Genomic DNA, 22,804 nt, shown 5'->3' on the forward strand with positions numbered 1-22,804 from the left:
ACAACGCCACAGGGTATGTGCTATGTCAAAGGAGACAACCTTGCATTCACTTAATGACTTTCACAAACTTGGGATGGCCCAAAGCACTTTTCAGCTGACTAAGTAATTTTGTTACAGAGATTGTGCACAGTTAGCCCCTACAGATCGTAAAAACAGAAGATTCTGCAGATGCTGGAAATTCAGAGCAATACACACAAAATGCTGGAGAAACTCAGCAGGTCAGGCAGCTTCTATGAAGGGGAATAAAAAGTTGATGTTTCAGCTGAGGTCCTGATGAAGGGTCTCAGCCCGAAATGCCAACAATTTACTCCACACCATAGATGCTACCTGACCTGCTGAGTTCCTCCTGCATTTTGTCTGTGTAGCCCTAACAAATAATGCCTTGATAATTACTAATAATGTTTGTCAGTCCTGCACATGCAGGCACCACCCAGTCTCCACCCAGCTGTTAGGAGTCATCTGCCGCTTGATTCAAACTCATAACCTGCACCTTATTTCACCCCAGTTCTCATCTACAGTCCTTGTTCCATGTTCACTCATTGAACCAGCCGGCCTCAACCAGTTGTTCCTAGCTCTTACTTTCCCGGCCTACAGTTTACCTTGTTGCTTGTTGTGTTCAGTTTCTGTCCTCACTTTTTTTTTATATCAACTCGTGGCTTGCTATATCGTGGTGTATTATTGAAGTTATCACTTATTGCTGAATCGTCTCCGCTGCTTTGCGTTGGAGTCCAGCCTCCTCTACATTAGATTCAGCAATTTTGGTTAGAATAGTGCTCACCAGGGCACAGGGAGAACTACACAGCATTCCTTCGAATAGTGCCATTGCCTAATTGAAAGACTCAAGTAGGACACAGCTTTACAATGATTTTTTAAAAAAAGGGTCATTCAAGGAAATTCCCAAGGCCTTCTTCATTTCTGTGAGAAATTTGACATCCTCATGTCAAAGGGGAAATTGAACAGATTATCACTCTTGCTATTCTGATGCACAACCCATGAATCTGGAGTCTGACATGTGTCTTTGGTACTTCCAGAGTACAACATCCAGCTGTATTTGTGCTGATGCACAATGGTTTGGAGTGTTCCCTCGATATGCACCACATGGAGCCTACACTGTGAACGTCCATCATTTGCTTCAGTTTCCTCAACAGATCCACCAGTGGGTTGGCAGAGAGTTGAGGCATCACTCAGATCGGACAGCTTCTCTGAAGCTGTGTCCCAGATCCCAATGGGATGATTGCAAGAGAACCAGCAAAACTATGCCATGACGACCTTTACTCCCAAGGTCTGCTTTCATGGTTGTCGTGAGGATCTGGAATACTCTCCAGGGACCACATAACATTAGGCCCTTAGTGCGATGAAACAGACAACTATTTAACCGCTTCAGGTTTTTAGAACTGCTTGTTTTGTTTCCCACCCACAGAGGAAGAGGCCCCTTGAAAAATACATCTGACGTCATCAAAGCAGCCAAAACAATTTCCGATTCTGGCAACAGGATGGATGTGTTAGTGCGTCAGATCGCCAACCAGGTAGGTGCTCTTTATCACTTCCAGACGGTGCCCACCTTTTTCAAAGCACAATTATCACCTTGGTGCAGAGTCTCAACTGGTGACCGGCTGGTCGTGATTTTACTTTCTATTCTTTCACCATATGTGTGTACAGCTGTTAATTCCAGCCTTTTATTTGAACCCACTTCTAGCACCGTGTAGGAGGGCCAGTTCCTGAGCTGTTGCAATTCATCCGATACTTTTCACAGTTTTTTTTCCAGGTGTTTGACCTAGCAATGCTTGAAGAAGTTGCAAGATCACAGAATGTCCGAGTCACAACAGTGTGTGACTTGGAAATAAAGTGAGAACTATTTCATCGCAATTGCCTAAAGAAGGCATGCAATTTTACCCAGGAATTGAACTTTGAATGGAACCACTGGAACTACTGAGCTCAAGGAGCACCTGGGGAGAGGGAAACAGTTAACAGTTCATATCAGTTGTGCTAGAAGGTCATTAACCAAAGGTGTTAACTCTGATCTTCTCTCTCTGCCGATTCTGCTCAAACCGCTGCTGTTGCTATTTCAGATTTCCAGAACTTATAGTTCTTTTACTTTATTATTTTATTTTATTTAGAGATACGGTGGGGCAAAGGCCCTTCCAGCTCGATGAGCCATGCTGCCCAGCAACCCACCGATTTAACACTAGCCTAATCACAGGACAATTTACAACGACCAATTGACTTACTAACCAATATGTCTTTGGAATGCAGGAGGAAACCGGACAACCATACGCAGCTGGGAAGGAATGTACAAACTTGCTAATAGAGGACACTGGAATTGAACTCCAGACTCCAGCCTTCTGAGCTATAATGGAGTCACGCTAACCGCTCTGCGACTGTGGCGCCCCTATTTATTACTGAGCGTTACACCCCGCAGGCTAATTTTTGCTGGTGGATAATCTACATTCTTAGTGCCACAGAGTTTGATTTCTCCAGTCACCATCGGCCTTCTCCAAACACCACATCTCTGTAACACATTCCATCTCTCCGCCAGCACAAAGAGCCATCTTTTGTGGGGAACCATTAACTCATTCATCGCCATGAAGCAGATATTCACATTTCTTCATTGTTTGTTCTTATACCAACATACATTTCCCACCAGAGAACAACATGCTCCACCTGTTCTCCCAAATATTCCACTTGCTACTCCATTTTCAACCAGTCAGCTTTCTTAAACTTTCTGATTGTTCACAGCTCTCTGCAGCATCTCGGTGACCTCATCCTCAGAAACCAACAATCTCTGTGACCATATCCTCAGAAACCACCAATCTCTGTGACCTCATCTTCAGAGACTATAGATCTCTGTGACTGTATCCTCAGAGACAACAGATCCTAGTGATCTCGTCCTCAGAGACCACAAATCTCGGTGAACTCATCCTCAGAGACCACAGATCTCTGTGGTCTCATCATCAGAGACCACCAAACTCTGTGACTTCATCTACAGAAACTGAGTGACTGCAACCTCATGTGTTCTCATCCTAATTCATAGACTACTGTGAATTCATAAGTGATCATGACTCTCTGTAATTTCAGCCTGAATGACTACGCCCCTCTTCGATCTTAACGTGCATGGTCACAGTCCGTTGTGACCTCATCCTATGACCAAAGCTCTTTGTGACATCATCATGAGTGCTCATGATTATCTGTGACCTCAACTTGTGATGACCACGATCCTCTCTGACCTCTCCTTTTTGTGACTATAGCTCCCTCTAGTTCAAGTTCAACTTAATAATTATTCAACCATATACATCTATACAGCTAAACGAAATATCACTCCTCCAGGGCCATGGTGCAAAACACAGTATGTACAGTCACACATAAAAGGCATCCGTTAGTCTTGTGAGACCATGGATCTGCGCCTGGAAAGTCTTCACTCTCCAGGGCGCAGGCCTGGGCAAGGTTGTATGGAAGACCGGCAGTTGTCCATGCTGCAAGTCTCCCTTCTCCACGCCACCGATGTTGTCCAAGGGAAGGGCAAGGGCCGATACAGCTTGGCACCAGTGTTGTCGCAGAGCACTGTGTGGTTAAGTGCCTTGCTCAAGGACACAACACATAGTCACACATAACACACAGCACAAATAGTTACAATAGCACATTCAGTCACAAAAATATTATGAGCACAAGTCCTGCAGATTGATGGTGCATGGGATGTTGTCCTGGAGCCATGTTTCTGCACAAACAAGTACACAGCAGTTCCTCATCTCATACTGGTTCAGCACACAAAGGCAAAACAGCTTGTTTCACACTGGCCCTCCGCAGGAAAACCATCTCGTCTTCCACAGAGCGAACACTGGAGAGAAACACCAATGGGAGGGGCCAACCCACAACCCAGCGCGGATTCCAGCGTGCCCACCATGTCTCTAGCAAGAGAGCATATTCTCCGCACCAACCAAGCACACACATTTCCCCCACCATTGGTCTCACCAATGAGCCAATGAACTGGACTTGCAGTATTCCATCTCACCAGTGTCCGAGAAGGCAGCAAGAAAAACATGTAAGATGCACATTTGCACCATTTGTTGAATCCAGAGAGGCCACCATCTCGCCGGAATCTCAAAGGACCACACCATCCAGGACATGCCCTCTTCATGTTATTACCGTCAGGGAGGAGACACAGGAGCCTGAAGAGCCTTGTTCAGTGGTTTTGGAACAGCTTCTTCCCCTCCACTGTCAGATTCCTGAACAGTCCATGAACCCGTGAACACAGCCTTGTTATTTATGTTGCACTTTTATTTGTTTTTGTAACATGCAGTAATTTCTACGTTTTGCATGGTACTGCTGAACAAATTCCATGATGCACGTCAGTGATGATAAATCTGATTCTGGTTTTGATTCGAATGGAATTGTCTCCCTTTCTCTTCACCATTTACACCTCGGACTCCAACTACTGCACAGAATCTTGTCATCTTCAGAAGTTTTCGGATGACTCTGCCATAGTTGGATGCATCAGCAAGGGAGATGAGGCTGAGAACAGGGCTACGGTAGGAAACTTTGTCACATGGTGTGAGCAGAATTATCTGCAGCTTAATGTGAAAAAGACTAAGGAGCTGGTGGTAGACCTGAGGAGAGCTAAGGTACCGGTGACCCCTGTTTCCATCCAGGGAGTCAGTGTGGACATGGTGGAGGATTACAAATACCTGGGGATACGAATTGACAATAAACTGGACTGGTCAAAGAACACTGAGGCTGTCTACAAGAAGGGTCAGAGCCGTCTCTATTTCCTGAGGAGACTGAGATCCTTTAACATCTGCCAGATGATGCTGAGGATGTTCTACGAGTCTGTGGTAGCCAGTGCTATCATGTTTGCTGTTGTGTGCTGGGGCAGCAGGCTGAGAGTAACAGACACCAACAGAATCAACAAACTCATCCGTAAGGCCAGTGATGTTGTGGGGATGGAACTGGACTCCCTCACGGTGGTGTCTGAAAAGAGGATGCTGTCTAAGTTGCATGCCATCTTGGTCAATGTCTCCCATCCACTACATAATGTACTGGGTGGGCACAGGAGTACATTCAGCCAGAGACTCATTCCACCGAGATGCAACACAGAGCGTCATAGGAAGTCATTCCTGCCTGTGGCCATCAAACTTTACAACTCCTCCCTTGGAAGGTGAGACTCCCTGAGCCAATAGGCTGGTCCTGGACTTATTTCATAATTTACATATTACTATTTAACTATTATGGTTCTATTACTATTTATTATTTATGGTGCAACTGTAACGAAAACCAATTTCCCACGAGATCAATAAAGCATGACTATGACCACTATGACTATGAAAATAAAATCTTGGGCAACGGAGAGAAGGTAAAGAGATGGGACCAGCTGGACTGTAGAGCACTGGCACGTTTGATGGAGTGAACAGCTTTTCTGTGCCGTAATCTTTCTGAGATCCTGTAAGGTGACCCTGCGTGACTTTGCCCTGAATATTACAGTTCTGTGTCTTTACTCTGTGCAGCCCCAAATTCCTGTGAGCTGAGTGACAGGGTTGCAAATGGGTGTGTTTGAACCCGTGGCGCTATCACAGTTCGCAGCCCTCTTTATTGTGCCATGAGCAAACATTACTTTCGCCAACCTCACCGTGAATGGATGCAGCCCTCTGTGATCTCAGTACTCTTGTACTCACCCCGAAAGCACGTGACCCTGTGTGATGGCAGACCCTTGTGACTTCGGCTCCCAAACAGCACATCCTACAAGCCATTCCCCTTTGTGATATTAAGGCATTCTGTGGTTTTCAGATCAATCAGCGGGTGATCCTGATTTTATCTGGATGATGACAAAGACAAAAGTAAAATGATTTTGAATTTACCTAATTAAACTTCCCAGGCGAGTTCGCAGAAGAAATTATTAATAAAACAATGAGCAATCCAAAAATAATGTTATCTTGCTCAGAGAGTATCCAATTATTCAGAGAATTGCTGCAAAAAATATGTAAATCAAAGACAGATATCCCAAAGAATCAACGGTATTAGAGCTGAAATCAGTGAAGTGGATGTCTATTAATTACAGAGTGCTTGTTTCTGAATCTTACACCAAACTATATAATCTTGTACTTCTAATTTATTTCTAAAAAGTCTTTTGGTTGGCTTTTGTCCAGCATATGTTATCAAGGATATCCATCATCCAGGCCATGCTCCCCTCTCACTACTTCCATCAGGCAGGCTGTTTAGGTCTCAAACCACCAGATTCAGGAACAGTTACTACCCCACCACAATCCGGTTCCTGAACCGATGTGGATAATTTCACTCACCTCAACTCTGAGCTGATTGCACAACCTGTAGATTCACCTTCAAGGACTTTACAGCTCACGTACTCAGTATTATTTATTTACTTATTCAGTGTCTTTATCCTTTTTTGTTATGTACAGTTTTTCATAAATTCTATTGCATTTCTTTGTTTTCCCGTAAATGCCTGCAGGAAAATGAATTTCAATGGTGACATATATGTATTTTGGTGCAGGTTTCATGAAAAACTCTCGATGGTGCTCTGATGGGCTAGATTTGTTGGACTTATGTTTTCCTGATCTTGAACACCTAAGGCCAAATGCCACCCATTTTATTTACCTAAGGAGTCCTCCTGCATAATCCTGACTGTAGTTTTACAGACCACCAGTAGCCAACTATAATCAAGAGTTTGAGATACTGCATGATGCCTTCACCAAAAAAAAACAGTCCAACCCAACGCATTTCAGATCATAGTTGAGGACTTGAACCAGAATTATTTGAAGAAAACCTTACCCAACTACCATAAGTATATAACCTGTACCACCAGAAGTCCCAACACACTAGACCACTGTTATACTAAAATAAGGAATTTCTACCGTTCTGGGCTGTGTTCAAAGACTCATTTGTGGATCTGAATGAACACAACATGGTTGTCATAGACTTTAGTAGAACACAAAACCACTTCTCCATCCAAAGTTCTGGATGAACCATGAGATCCACAATCTGCTGAGGGCCAGATCAGAGGCATTTAAGTCTGGTGACTAGAAGGTTACAAGAGGTCCAAGTATGATCTCTAAAGCCATCTCACAGATGAAGTGACGATTTTGGACCAAAACTTGAATCAACGAAGGATGCTCGACAGTTGTAGCAGGGCTTGAGTACTATTATAGGGTAATGTAATTGATGAAAGTGTACATAATTCACAGCCTCTGATATTGAGTTGGCGTTCACTTTAGCGGGCTGGTCTGGCATGATGACATATTTATGTAAAGTACTTTTACCGGGCTTTGTGTTCCGTGTTTGTAGTACAATAAGTGAACTATCACGGTTTTTTGGAAACATAAAATGCTTCTGCCACTTTATTTGTGAAAACCTATATTGGTGACCCCAATGCTTTAGGACAATCCTAGGGTTATTGAACATGTTGGTTATTGAAATGGAGTCACTTTGAAACTGCTGGAGTTTTCGGAGCAAAATGCCATTGCTTGGGTTGTACAATCCGAGGCCAAATTAGCACTGCAAGAAATCTTCGCCAACAGCACCAAATATTTCTTCGTGCGTTGTTTAACAGCTCCACAGCTGTGAGAGTGGTGAGTTTACTAGAACACCTGTCTGAACACAATAAATACTGATCACTGAAAACTCATCTTTTACAGACTTTTGGACTATCAGACTCTGAGTGTGCCAAACAGTTGCTCTCCTTACCCAGTCTCAGCGATGCTAGGCCGTCGGAGCTAATGGACCACGTGTTGTTTCTCCTAGGAAATCACCATCCTTGTTTCATTTTTAAAGAACTCTTCATGCAGCAAGTACCAGATCAAGTTCACATTGCCCTCACTAATGCATCCATGAAAGACAAAAGGGAGCTTGTTAAAATGACTGACAGTCTACACTCAGCTAGTCTGTGGTATATCATTCCTCCTCCATTCACTACTTTAATAAGCCTAGTCAGCAAGGCCCCCAACAAAAGGACGCTCGGGGCTGCAAAACCGATGATTCCTGGCCTGTGTTTTTACCGCACTGGCTTTGGTACGAATGCTCGGAAGTGCTGCCTGTCTTGCAATTTTGACAGTTCTAGCACATCGGGACACCATGGGTTTCAGCTGCTGGGGTCGTCTGCAGTTCATTACGGCCACCCTTCCAGGGCGATGCTTCCAATGTGACATGGGTGCTCAAGTAATTGTGTTGCCGGCATCGCCTAGTGATGAGAAGGCAAAGAGCGACAAAACCTTGCTGGAGGCCACCAGCGACAGCAGAATCCAGGCTTACAGGGCACGACAAGTGATGCTCTACATCAGTGGGTGATGTTACACATGGGACTTCGTCCTGGCTGAAGTGGCTAGGCCTCTGCTTGGTGCAGATTTCCTGCAAGCCCAAGGACTGTTAGTCAATCTTAAGAACTGCCCGCTGGTGGATATCAAAGACTTTGGGTCGTTACCCTGCTCCCCCAGTAAGTTCCCCACAACAACTCTGTCAAGTGCTTGCACCACCACATGTGAGATTACTCGACTGCTGGGTGAATTCCCAAACCTCACCAAGCCCATATTCTCCAGTACAGTTACAAAACATGAGGTTGAGCATCACATTCCCACAACCAGTCCATGCCCACACGTGTAGACTGGACCCAGAAAAGCTGGCAACTGTGAAGGCTGAGTTTCCCAACATGGAAAGACTTGGAACTGGACACCGGTCGAATAACCCCTGGGCTTCTCCCCTCCATATGGTCCCTATTCAATGGCGGTTGCCACCCATGTGGCGATTACGGATTCCCGAACGAAGCCACCACCCCATATCATTACCCAGTGTCATGCATCCAGGACTTTTTGCTGCATTTAGCTGGAAAGTTAATTTTTTCCAAAGTTGATCTAGTTAGGGGCTACAATCAAGTGCCTGTGTGCTCGGAAGACATTCCTAAAATTGCTGTGATAACACTGTTTGGCCTCTTTGAGTTTCAGCGCATACCGTTTGGCCTGAAAAATGCAGCACAGACTTTCCAATGGCTGATGGACTCTAGATTAAAAGACTTAGATTTTCTTTTTGTTAATCTGGATGACATAATGGTCATCAGTGCATCCAAATCCGAACACATATCTCACCTCTGCACACTTTTTGAGTGCTTAAGCCAACATGGTTCATTATTAATCCTGCTAAATGCCAGTTTAGATTGTCAACCATTGACTTTCTTGTCCATCGCATCTCTGCAGAAGGTGCAAGACCCCGCCCATCAAAAGTAGCCATTAGTAGGGATTTCCCACCGCCCCACACTACTAAGAGACTACAAGAGTTTTTAGGCATGGTGAATTTCTATCACCACTTCATTCCACGAGCTGCTGGACTTATGCGTAGCCTGTCTTGTGCACTTAAAGGCAATACCCCTAATCATGTGCTTGACTGGTCAGCAGACATGACCAGGGCATTTGAAGGTACCAAACAAGCTCTTTCCAAGGTGACCCTACTGGCGCACCTATGGCCACTTCTACTGATGCCTCAGAAGATACCTTGGGTGCTGTGTACAGACAGTTGGTCAGAGGTGTGTGGTAGCCACTCACCTTCTTCAGCTCCACTCCCCACCCCTTGAAAGGAAGTACAGCATGTTTGACCATGAGCTTCTCAGTCTTTATCTGGCCGTCCGCCATTTTCATTTTCTTCCACAGGGTCGCCATTTCACAGTGTTCATTGACCACAAACCCTTTGTGCACATGATGGCCAAAATCTCAGACGCTTTGTCTGCACAGCAGCAACACCAACTGCCCTACATATCAGAGTTCACAAACGACGTTTGATTGCTTCCGGTCAAGATGGCACCTGTGTACAATGTTCCTTTGGTTGACATCTTCTGGATAGATCATGAAACCCTATATTTCGCTTCTTTTATGTTTTTACGTTTGTTTTTCATCATTGATGTGATTCTGGAACTGCTGGAGCCTGAGATTTGCATTTTGGACATCGTTTGGGTGTTTCAGTTCTCTGCAATCTCCAAGAGGATTCCAGGAGGCTGAGGCAGCATGCGGGAACCTAATGGTGAGAAGGCGGAGAGCTGATGTTCAACTCCATTCGCTAACAACTTCCATTGTTTGCCAATTAAAGCGGCGAGTGAAATTGAAATGCCGGCTGCCTGCCTTTTTATTGCTTGGGGATTGCTCTGCTGCTGGAGAGCAGAGATTGCCTTCATATGGCTGGTGAGATTGCTCTGCTACGGAGAGGGGAGACTGTTGCCCTGGTATTCTGTGCTTTGGATGTGTACTTGGACTGTGGACTTTATTTCAGTCTTATAGTTTTTTGTATTCTATTTTTCTTGCCTGACCTTTCTCGTGTTTTTTTTGTGTACAGGGAAGGGGAATTTGGTAGTCAAGGTGCCTGTTCCATTTTAGTTCTTTTTTTTGTGTGGGGAGAAGGGATTTGGGGGTTGATGATTGGACTGTCTTTCTTTGATTTCTTGGTTTTGTGGCTATCTGTAGAAGAAAAATTTCGGAGTTGTATATTTTGATAATTAATGAATCTTTGAACCTTTGATGTGCAACATATCAAGGGGAAAGATAATGCTGTGGCTCATTGTCTCTCACGGCCAGCCACTGAGGCCATACACATAGGGGTTGACTATGTTGGCATGGCAGTAGACCTCTGGAGGTCCTGGCTTACCGAACAGCAATCACGGGCCTGCAGTTGGCTGACATTAATTTTGGGGAAGCTGGGGTTGCTCTCCTGTGTGATGCCTCAACTGGTTGCCCTCACCCCATAGTACCTGCAAACCAGAGGCGGAGTGTTTTTGACTCCATACGTGGCCTCTGGCATCGGGGACCGGGAGGCCTTACAGAAACTGGTTCCGCTAAAGTTTCTGTGGCACGACCTCAGAAAGGACATGTGTGATTTGTCTGTAGCCCGCTTGGAGTACCAGTGGGCAAAAAGTAACCGTCATGTCCAGGCACTGTTGGCACCTTTTGGGGTCCCTGTGTGATGGTTTGACATTGTTGGACATTGTTGGTCCTCTTCCCTGCAGTTTCAAACACCATCCTTACCATGGTGGCCAGAGTTCGTCCATCTAGGATCGACAACAGCCGTGGACACAGCAGTGGTGTTCATCAGCACCTGGGTTGCTCAGCTTGGCACCCTATCTAATATCTCCTCTGACCGCGGTTCCCCAATTCATATCAGACCACTGGGCTGCAGTACCCAGAAGCTCAGCATTAGGATACATCAAAGCATAGTGTATCACCTGCAGTCCAATGGCCCACGCAAGCGGTTTCACAGCTCCTTAAAGGCTGCTCCGAGGGCTCCTCTGATGGATCAATGTTGGCATGATCGTCTCCCGCGGGTCCTGCTGAGGCTCAGAGTGGATCAAAAAAGGACCAGCAGTTGTCTGTGGCTGAATGGTATACAAGCAGATGTTATGAGTGCCAGGTGATTTTATTCCTGACTGCCTGGTCGATCTTCCAACAGCTCTCCACCCTCTAAGTAAACTCAATTCCTTTTCACCTATTCCTACCTCCCATCATGATGTAAAGCTCTCTTGGGTTCCTGTTGATCTACATTCTGCCTCGTTTGCTTTCGTCCGCCATGATGCACACCAACCTCCCCCTAGGCCTACTAACAATGTTTGGTTGCACACTATGGAATGGAGAGAAAATACTTTTATCATATACTCCTCTGGACGAGCCAGAAGCCCCTGCCCATTGAACACAAGACCCCAGCCGGGCCACTCGTCCGAGTTCTGGACAGTCTCTCAATGCCGGTTTTAGTGAATTCTGGGATTCTTGGGGTGGACGGGGAGGTGCCTGTGTAGGCTAATGTAATCGGTGGAAACATGCATAATTCTTGGCCACCAACATTGAGTTGGGATTCACTTCAAGAGGCTGTCCTGAAGTGACAGGCCAAAATTGCGTAAAGTACTGTTACCGCGTTTTGTGTTCTGCATTTGGAGTACAGTAAATGAGTTGTTACGTTTTTTCTGAAACATAAAATGTTTCTACTGCTTTATTTGTGAAAGCCTGCCCTATCAGCTCTTATAAAATTAAACCAAGAGACATACGTGACAACAAGGCTTCACTCCCAGGTGAGATCAGTGCCTTCTCTGCTCTTTGACTGTCAGAACACGGAGGAACCATCACGCACTCCCACAGCCGCCAATGATTTCAGACTCTGAGATCGACACGTGAGCAGCCTTCGGGAGGGTGAATCCATAAAAAGCATCTGGCCTAGACAGGGTACTTGGGCAAGTATTAAAGATTTGTGCTGATCAGCTGGCTGGGGTGTTCACTGATCGCTTTAACCTCTCACTTTGGCAGTGTGAGGTACCCACCTGCTTCAAGCAGATTTCACTTATACCCGTGCCTGAGAAGCACGTGGTGACCTGCCTCCATGACTATCATCCAGTAGCACTTACATCCACAGTAATGAAGTGTTCTGAGAGGTTGACGATGAAACGTATCAAACCCTACCTGAGAAACGTCTTGGATCCACTCCAGAATGCCTACCAGAGCAAGAAATCCACAGCAGGTGCCATCTCGTTGGCTCTTCGCTCATCCCTGGAACACCTGGACAGCAAAGATTCATACATCAGGATGCTGTTTATCAGATACAGCTCAGCATTCAATACCATCACCCCCTCAAAACTAATCAATAAGCTTCAAGAGCTTGGCCTCAATATCTCCTCGGGCCTTGATTTCCCTATTCAGTTCGGATTGGCAACAACATCCCCTCCATGATCTCTATCAGCACAGATGCACCACAAGGCTGTGTGCTTAGCCTTCTGCTCTACTCACCTCACACTTATGACTGTGTGGCTGAGCACAACTCCAATGCCATATTCAAGTTTACTGACACCACTACTGTCATTGGCCGAATCAAAGGTGGTGACAAAGCATTCACAGGAGGGAGATTAAAATCTGGCTGAGTGATGCCATAACAACAACCTCTTACTTAATGTCAGTAAGACCAAGGAGCTGATTATTGACTTCAGGAAGAGTAAACCAGAGGTCCATGAGCCAGTCCTCATTGGAGGGTCAGAGGATCAATATATGTTTGCTGATGACACAACAGTTGTAGGCCGTATCTCGGGTAATGATGAGTTTGAGTACAGAGGGGAAATTAAGAAGCTGGTGACATGGTGTGAAGACAATAACCTACCCCTCAACATCAGCAAGACGAAGGAATTGGTTGTTGACTTCAGAAGGAGTAGCGGGCCGCACGACCCAATTTACGTCGGTGGTGTGCAAGTGGAACAGGTCAAAAGCTTTAAGTTCCTCGGGGTCAATATCACAAATGACCTGACTTGGTCCAACCAAGCAGAGTTCACTGCCAAGAAGGCCCACCAGCACCTTCACTTCCTGAGAAAACGAAAGAAATTTGGCCTGTCCCCTAAAACCCTCACTAATTTTTATAGATGCACCGTAGAAAGCATCCTTCTAGGATGCATCACAACCTGGTATGGAAGTCGTCCTGTCCAAGACCGGAAGAAGCTGCGGAAGATCATGAACACGGCGCAGCACATCACACAAACCAATCTTCTGTCCGTGGACTCACTTTACACCGCACACTGTCGGAGCAGTGCTGCCAGGATAATCAAGGACATGACCCACCCAACCAACACACTTTTCATCCCTCTTCCCTCTGGGAGAAGGCTCAAGAGCTTGAGGGAGCCAGATTTGGGATCAGCTTCTTTCTAACTGTGATAAGACTGCTGAACGGACCCTGACCCGGATCAGGCCGTACCCTCAAAATATTTGCCTCTCGGTTTTTTTGCACTACCTTACTTTCCATTTTTCTATTTTCTATTTATGATTTATAATTTAAATTTTTAATATTTACTATTGATTTGTAATCCAGGGAGCAGGAAGCGCAGAGTCAAATATCGCTGTGATGATCGTATGTTCTAGTATCAATTGTTTGGCGACAATAAAGTATAAAGGTGTACAGGGTCAGCAGTTTTAAAGTCCTTGCTGTTATTTCAGTGGATCTGTCCTGGGCCCAGCATCTAAGTTCAATTATGAAGAAAGCACAACAGCACCTCTGCTTTCTTAGGAGATAGCGTAGATTCAGCATGACATCTAAAACTATGGCAAAATTCATTGACAGGTGGTGGAGAGTATATTGGCTGGTTGTATCACAGCCTGGTACGGAAACACCAATGCCCTTGAATGAAAAGCCCTACAAAAAGTAGTGGGTATGGCCCAGTCCATCATGGGTAAAGCCCTCCCCACCAATGAGTACGTCTACATGTAGTGTTGTGGCAAGAAAGCAGTATCCATCATCAGACCCCCACCACCCAGAACATGCTCTCTTCTCACTGCTGCCATCAGGAAGAAGGTACAGGAGTGTCAGGACTCACACCACCAGGTTCAGGAACAGTTATTAGCCCTCAACCATCTGGCATTTGAACCAAAGGAGAGAACTTCACTCAACTTCACTTGCCCCATCACTGAAATGTTCCCACAACCTATGGACTCACTTTTAAGGTCTCTTCATCTCCTGTTCTTGATATTTATTGACGATGATGATGATGATTATTTTTATTTCTTTATTTTCATATTTGCAGTTTGGTTTCTTTTGCACACTGGTTGAATGCTAAGTTAGCATGTTCTTTCATTGATCCTATTATGCTTATTATTCTATTATGGGTTTATTGAACATGCCTGCAAGAAAATGAATCTGAGTGGTGTATGGTGACATATATGTGCTTTGAGAATAAATTTACTTTGAACTTTGGTATTCAAAGCAAGTTCATCCCTTTGAACTTGACTTAGCACAAACTTTACATAAATACTGTCCTCAAAATCAGTTTCTCCGTAAAATAGGGGTTATTCTAAATCATTGTCCCTGCTGTTAGTTTTCCTATGTGCACCAGGGATTCATTTACTTCTGAAGTAAAGTCCCTTTGTTGATTCAGTCCTTGAAGTACTGTTGCCTTTTTATCTGGCTGTGCTTGATTTCATCTTCTCAATATTAACCCCATTTCCTCCCACTACATCTTCAGCCACACCACCGCTTCTCCTTCATCCCTAGTACATATATTGTGGCGGCCTGCACACGCGGGACTCGTACCACCATCGGAAGCCGCGGGCAGACACGTGGTAGCGCGTTTGGAACTACCAGCTCGGGGCGGACCTTCCAGGGACAGTCTGATGTCACGTCCGCCCCGGGAGTCGCAGGGCCCCACGGGAGGGGAGATTGAATCAGTAAAGGCATTCTGAGTTCAGCTCTCTCTGCCTCCGTGTCTTTCTTTAGTAGCGGGTTTGTGCGCGACTACATTGGTGACCCCGACGTTCCAGACGGCATCTGGAGCCGGCGACTCAGCGACCTGCCATGAGTTCGAGCAACTCACACAGCGCGGTCTCTCTGAAGCTCCCGACTTTCTGGGCCACTCAGCCCCACGTTTGGTTCGAGCAGGCTGAGGCCCAGTTCAGTATCAGAGACATTATAGCCGATGCCATGCGGTACTACTACATGGTCAGCATGCTCGACCAGGAGACGGCAGGCCGGATCATCGACTTCCTACGCCCGCCACCAACAGAGGACAGGTACACTAAGCTTAAGGTGCTCCTGATCCGTACCTTTGGACTATCCCGCCGCAAAACAGGCCGTGCGGCTCCTACACATGGATGGCCTGGGCGACCGCATGCCATCCGAGCTCATGAATGATATGCTGGCACTCATGAACGGCCATAAGCCGTGCCTTTTATTTGAACAGTTGTTCCTCGAGCAAATACCAGAGGACGTTCACCTCCTCCTCACGAGTGAGGATTTCAGTAACCCACACAGGATCGCGGCTAAAGCAAACGTCCTTTGGCAGAGCAAGCAACGTGGAGCAGCCTCCACTGGCCTAGCCACGATCAAGCGCCCCAAAGCCCAGTCCCCACAACCGAGACCGTTGAGACCCACGGGGGAGAAAGACGAAAGTTCGGAACAATGGTGTTTCCATCACCAAAGATGGGGCTCAGGCATGCGCCGCTGCCGTCTACCATGTGCCTTTCTGGGAAATGCCAGGCCAGCCCTAGCTAATAGCTATGACGTCTGGCCACCGAGACAGTCTCCTGTACCTCTGGGACCAACACTCTGGGCGGTGATTCCTGGTAGACACCGGGGCCGAAGTCAGCATACTCCCCCCCTCGAATATGGACACTCGTAACGCGGTCCCAGGCCCCGAACTCACCGGTACAAATGGCACCAGTATTTGGACGTACAGTCTGCGAACTATCTCACTGCATTTCGGGTCCAGCCGTTTCACTTGGACTTTCACGTTGGCAGCGGTGTCACAGCCACTACTAGGGGCAGATTTCCTACCAGCCAACTGCCTCCTGGTCATCCTAAAAGACCGGCATTTGGTCCATGCCGAGACATTCCAGACTTCCCAGCTCAGAGAAGCCAAGCTACCGGCCCTCCACCTGGATTCCGTGACCCTCTCGGGTAACGAATTCGCCAGGGTGTTGGCAGAATTCCCCTCCATAGTCACCCCACAGTTCTCCACGGCCGACCTCAAGCACGGCGTGCAGCACCACATCCCTACACAAGGACCGCCGCTGCACACCCGAGCTCGCAGGCTCCCACCCGACAAGCTCCACCTCGCCAAGGAGGAGTTCCGTAAGATGGAAGAGATGGGAAGCGTACGCTGCTCAGACAGCTCGTGGGCATCCCCACTGCACATGGTGCCCAAGTCCGCAGGAGGATGGAGGCCCTGCGGAGACTACAGAAGGCTCAACAACGCCACAACCACCGACAGATACCCGGTGCCCCACATCCAGGACTTCATGGCGAACCTGCACGGAGCGACCATCTTCTCGAAAATCGACCTGGTCAGGGGATACTATCAGATCCCAGTGCACCCCGACAACGTGCCCAAGACAGCCCTCATCACCCCGTTCGGCTTGTTCGAATTCCTGAGGATGCCTTTCGATCTCCAGAATGCAGCCCAAACTTTCCAAAGGCTCATGGACTCAGTGGGACGCGGCCTGGATTTCGTTTTCATTTACTTGGACGATATCCTGGTGGCCAGCAGTTCGCACCAAGAGCACATGGCACATTTGCGCCAGCTCTGCCAATGCCCGAGTGACCACGGACCGGCAAACAATCCGGCAAAGTGCCAGTTCGGGCTGACAGAGGTCGACTTCTTGGGCCACAGAGTCAACCGAGATGGTGCAGTTCCCCTACCGGACAAGGTCCAGGCCATCCACTGGTTCCTCAAGCCCAGCACGGTCAAGGGCCTGCAGGAGTTCGTAGGGATGGTCAACTTTTATCATCGGTTCATGCCGGTGGTGGCACGCATCAGAGATCCTTGTTCAGCCTGATGGCCGGCAAGGCCAAAACAGTGACATGGGACGCGGAGCCCATGGAGGCGTTCGAGCAGGCCAAGGACACGCTGGCAAAGGCCGCCCTCCTGGTGCACCCGAGAGTCGATGTACCCACGGCACTCACAGTCGACGCTTCCGACACGGCAGTCGGCGGAGTCCTGGAGCAGCTCGTTGAGGACCAGTGGTGACCACTCGCTTTCTTCAGCTGGCACCTACAGCCACCAGAGGTGAAGTACAGCGCTTTCGACAGAGAGTTGCTAGCGCTCTACCTGGCTGTCCGGCATTTCCGATACTTCCTCGAGGGAAGGGATTTCACTGTGTATACGGACCACAAGCCCCTCACCTTCGCACTGGCCGAGGTATCGGACCCATAGTCGGCTCGGCAGCAGAGGCACCTGTCCCTTATTTCAGAATTCACCACGGACGTCCGTCACATCCCAGGGAAGAACAACGTCGTCACCGTCACACAGTCTCGTCCCTGACTCCACTCAGTAGGCATATCGTCCTCAGGAATAGACTATGCAGCACTGGCAGAAGCACAACGGTCGGACACCGAGATCCCAGCTTACCGCACTGCCGTTTCGGGGCTCCAGTTGGAGAACGTCTCCATCGGCCCGGCAGCGGATAGACTCCTGTGCGACGTGTCTACTGGCAAACCCCGACCCGTGGTACCAGCAGCACGGAGGCACCGATGTTCGACACGCTGCACGACCTGGCCCACCTGTCCATCCAGGTGTCCATCAAGCAGGTAGTGGACAGATTCATCTTGCACGGTTTGCGCAAACAGTTTGGACACTGGGCCAGGACCTGCGTACACTGCCAGACCGCCAAAGTCCAGCAGCACCTGAAGGCCCCCCTCCAGCAGTTCCAGCCGACGCACAGGAGGTTCCAACACATCCACGTGGCCATCGTCGGCCCCCTGCCAGTCCCCCGGGGTGCCAGGTATATCCTTACCATGGTAGACAGGTTCACCAGATGGCCGGAAGCCGTACCGCTCGCAGACACGTCCACAGAGTCCTGCGCCAGGACTCTCACTGCAAACTGGATCGCCAGGTTCGGCCTCCCAACGGACATCACCTCCGACAGAGGGGTGCAGTTCACGTCTGGTTTGTGGATAGCACTGGCGCAGCTCCTGGGCACCCAGCTGCATCACACCACAGCGTACCATCCCCAGTCCAACCGTTTGGTAGAGCGATTCCACCGGTACCTCAAGTTGGCCCTGATGGCGCGTCTCAAGGGTCCCAACTGGACAGGTGAGCTTCCCTGGGTCCTGCTGGGCATCCGCACAGCCCCCAAGGAGGACCTGGACACCTCCTCGGTGGAATTAGTCTATGGCGCCCCCTGACTGTCCCAGGCGAGTTCGTACCAGAGGCCCGAGGTTTGGAAGAAACTCCAGCAGCAGTGCCAACGAGGCTTCAGGACAAGGTAGGGACCCTGGCACCGGTCCCATCCTCCAGGTATGGTCCCATGCTACCCTTCACCCCTAAAGATCTCCGAGACTTGAGTATGTTTTTATTCACGGGGCATGCACAGGTCACCTCTAAAGCGGCCGTGCGAGGGACCCTTCAAGGTGATCTGGCACAACGGAACCACGTGTGTCGTGGAGGTGGGTGGCCGGGAAGAGACTTTTACAGTGGGCCGCCTCAAACCGGCGCACTTGGACGTTGAGCAACCAGTGAGGGTACCCGCACCGCGCTGGCGAGGCTGGCCACCCGGGCAAGCCACACAGACTGGGGGGCTCCACTCCCCCGATGGACGTTTCTGGGGGGGCGGTGTGGCGGCCCGCATATGCGGGACTCGAACCACCATCGGGAGCTGCGGCAGACACGCGGTAGCGTGTTTGGAACTACCTGCTCGGGGCGGACCTTCCGGGGACAGTCTGACGTCACGTCCATCCCAGGGGCAGGGGCCCAAGGGAGGGGAGATTTAAGCGTGTGACTTTGAATCAGTAAAGACATTCTGAGTTCAGCTCTCTCTGCCTCCATGTGTTTCTTTAGTAGCGTGTTAGCGCACAACTACAATATCTTATATATTAATCTTTATTAATCTTATTACTTTCCACTGAGGCCTTAACTGCTCCTCTACGCTCGGTGGCCACTTTATTAGGTACACGTGTATACCTGTTCATCAATAAATACATCTAATCAGCCAATCATGTGGCAGCTGCTCAAAGCATAAAAGCATGCAGACATGTCAAGAGGTTCAGTTCTTGTTCAGATGAAACATCAAAATAGGGAAGAAATGTGATCTAAGTGACTTTGACAGTGGAATGATAATTTTTGGGGCCAGTTGAATGGTATGAGTATTTCAGAAACCGCTAATCTCTTGGAATTTTCACACACAACAGTCTCTAGAGTTTACAGAGAATGGTGCAAAAAATGAAAGAAAACATCCAATGAATGGCCATTCTGTGGGCAAAAATGCCTTGTTATTGAGTGAGTTCAGAGGAGAATTGCCAGACTGATTCAAACTGACAGGAAGGTGACAGTAACTCAAATATCCACATGTTACAACAGTGGTCTGCAGAAGAGCAATAGACAACACAATAGACAATAGACAATAGGTGCAGGAGTAGGCCATTCAGCCCTTCGAGCCAGCACCACCACTCATTGTGATCATGGCTGATCATCCACAATCAGTACCCTTTTCCTGCCTTCTCCTCGAACGTCGAACCTTGAAGTGGGTGGGCTGCAGCGGCAGAAGACCACAAACTTACACTCAGTGGCTGCTTTATTAGGTACAGGAGTGGCCACTGAGAGCATATAATCCTTATAAAATGTTGTTAGAGTTTGAAACTAGTTTCTCATGAAGCCAATTCATTGGGACTTGAGAGGCCATTTGGCTAAGTTGCAGCGGAAAATTAGATATACTGGTAGATAAACAAAGACAAATTGTTTTTTTAAAAAGTCACATATATTCTAGACGTAACAATTCCAATGTGCAGTAAATTTCCCCAGAGGAAAACAGCTATCTATAGCTAAAGAAGATTAAAATAGCATTTGATTCGGAAAGAAAAAGAATGTTAGTGATTTTTAAACTCAGAAAAAAGATGGCCAAAATGAATGAAAGGTAAAGGTGTAGAACATCAAATTCCTACAACTAGAAAGAGCAAAACAAAAAAAATTTCAGCTTCATTAAGAAACAAATGCTGAAACAATATATTGGAAGATGAAGAAAAATGTTGGGGCATTAAACATTTTTTTATTTCTGTGTTCAGTGTGGAGACACAATAAATTTAAGAATCTAATGACAAAGCAATTAGTAGCTGTAAATAGGTGGACTAGTGGCCAATAAGTACACTGGACCTGACAACCCCCAGTCTAGGGATCTGAAAGAGGCCCTGCGTCAGGACTTGATGTAAGGGGGAGATAGCCTGAAGGGAAGACGTGAAGGGAAAGGTTTTGCAGGAGCTAGCAAGTGAGAGGTTGGTGGGCGGACAGAACCATGCGGTGGAGGGAGGGACAGAGACAGTGACAGAGGCGGGGAGTCAATGGAGACAACAAAAAACATGTAAATTACAGAATCTGATGGAACAGGAGGGCAAACCGCAAATCCAGATATGGGGTGATGCTGGAGGTTAGGCAGTATCTATGGAAATGAATAGACTGCACGTCAGTTCTGAAGAAGGGTCTTGGCCCGAAACGTCAACTATCTCTTCATCTCCATAGACGCCGCCTGACCTGCTGAGTTCCTCCAGCATTTTGTGAGGTGTTGCTTTGGAGCACCATCATCTGCACGTGGCTCACCAAGTCACCTGTCACTTTGCGTTAGAGGTATATACTGCTGGCCCTTCATTCCTTCTGGCTCTGAATCCTGGAAGTCCCTAACCAACAGCACTGTGGGAATTCCAGAAGGTCTGCAGCAGTTTGTGAAGTCAAAGTCAAAGTATGTAGATGTCACCATAGACTACCCTGAGATTCATTTTCTGGCAGATATTGACAGGAAAATAAAGAAATACAATAGAATTTATGAAAAACTATACACAAATAAAGACCGACAAACAGCCAATATGCAAAATAAGACAAATAGAAAAAGTAAATAATACTAAGGACGTGAGTGGGACTGTCTTTGAAAATGAATCTGTAGACTGTGGAATCAGTTTAGAGTTGAGGTGAGTGAAGCTATACACACTGGTTCAGAAGCCTGGTGGTTTTAGGGTAATAACTGTTCTTGAACTGACTGGCATGGGACCTGTGGATCCCATACCTCCTGCCCGATGGAGGTAGTGCTCACCACCACTTTGTTCTAGGGCAGTTAGGGGTGTGTTGAAATACTGGCCTTGTCAGCAATGCACAAATCTCAAACATGACAGAAGAAAACAGGCTGCATTGGTATTAATTGAAAAAAATGGTTCAGCTTCTTCTTCCAGTGATAATGAGGGACCATTTTTATCATCTGGAATGTGTAAATGTCAAACAGCTGGACAATGTATATTGGATACTATAGATGCAGTCCAGTACCTGGATTAAGGAACACAGGCCTAGAAACTGGTCAAGTACAATGTCAGAGAAACTGACAAAATCTACGTGCATCATTATCGCACATATCTTTCGGATAGTTAGTGACAAGCGTGATGGTGTTCTGGGTGCTAATTTTTCTGTAGTCTAGTGATGCTTAATGTCCACAGCAAAAGGATGCTCAGAATTCACCTCATTATCAACCAGTTCGGTCTGAATCACAATAGCAATGTTCACTCACAGGAAAACCAGCTATTAATCATCGAAAGCATAAACTGAGTGTTATTGCAAGGGTGAATAAATACAGATATCAAAAACACCATGTAAATAAAGAGATACAAGCAACAAATGCAATAAATAATTTGTAATTTTAGAAGCATTACACATTCGAGTATATACTGACTGAGGCTGTGGGGAGTTTGATAGAGGCTTATAAGATTATGAGAGGCATAGATACAATAGACAGGAAGTATCTTTTTCCCAGGGTAGAAATGTCTAATACCAGAGGGCATGATTTGAAGGTGAGAGGGGGTAGGTTCAAAGGGGATGTGCGGGATAAGTTTTTCACTCAGAGAGTGGAGAATGCCTGGAATGCACTACCTGGTGCAGTGGTAGAAGCAAATATATTAGAGGCTTTTAAGAGACGTTTAGATAGGCACATTGATGTGAGGAAGATGAAGGGATTTGGACATTGTGTGTAGGTAGGAGGGATCAGTTTTTGGGGCTTTTTAATTTAATTTTTTGGTTGGTTCAGCACAACATTGTGGACTAAAGTGTTTGTTTCTGTGCTGTATTGTTCTATGTTCTATAATATAATAAATTATAATAACGATAAGTAGAAGAGACTTCTCCACCTGTTATATGTGTGTGTGTGTGTGCACGTGTGCGAGTGTGTGCGTGCACGTGTGTGAGTATGTGTGTGTGTGTGTGTGTGTATATATACGCTATTAATACAACACAACTCTACAAGCTAAACCTTGGGTAGACTTGGCTCTTGGCCCCAGATGATTTGTTAGGTTGTCCATCAAAATTAAGTGGCTACCAGTGCAGGATAAAAATTCTATAAAAAGAAGTGTGGCTTCATGG

At 47.0% G+C, this 22,804-nt stretch overlaps 1 protein-coding gene across 3 annotated transcripts in view; it reads left to right on the forward strand.

Moving 5' to 3' along the window:
- LOC134358902 (catenin alpha-3-like) overlaps nt 1-22,804 on the forward strand; it is an 812,224-nt gene that overhangs the window by 757,578 nt on the left and 31,842 nt on the right. For all 3 annotated transcript variants that reach the window (XM_063071542.1, XM_063071543.1, XM_063071544.1), the window contains one exon: nt 1,421-1,526. In XM_063071542.1, the coding sequence (XP_062927612.1) occupies nt 1,421-1,526 (106 nt within the window). The remainder of the gene's footprint in view (nt 1-1,420; nt 1,527-22,804) is intronic.

This window comes from Mobula hypostoma, chromosome 19 (genome assembly GCF_963921235.1).
Source record: "Mobula hypostoma chromosome 19, sMobHyp1.1, whole genome shotgun sequence".
Lineage (NCBI taxonomy): Eukaryota > Metazoa > Chordata > Chondrichthyes > Myliobatiformes > Myliobatidae > Mobula > Mobula hypostoma.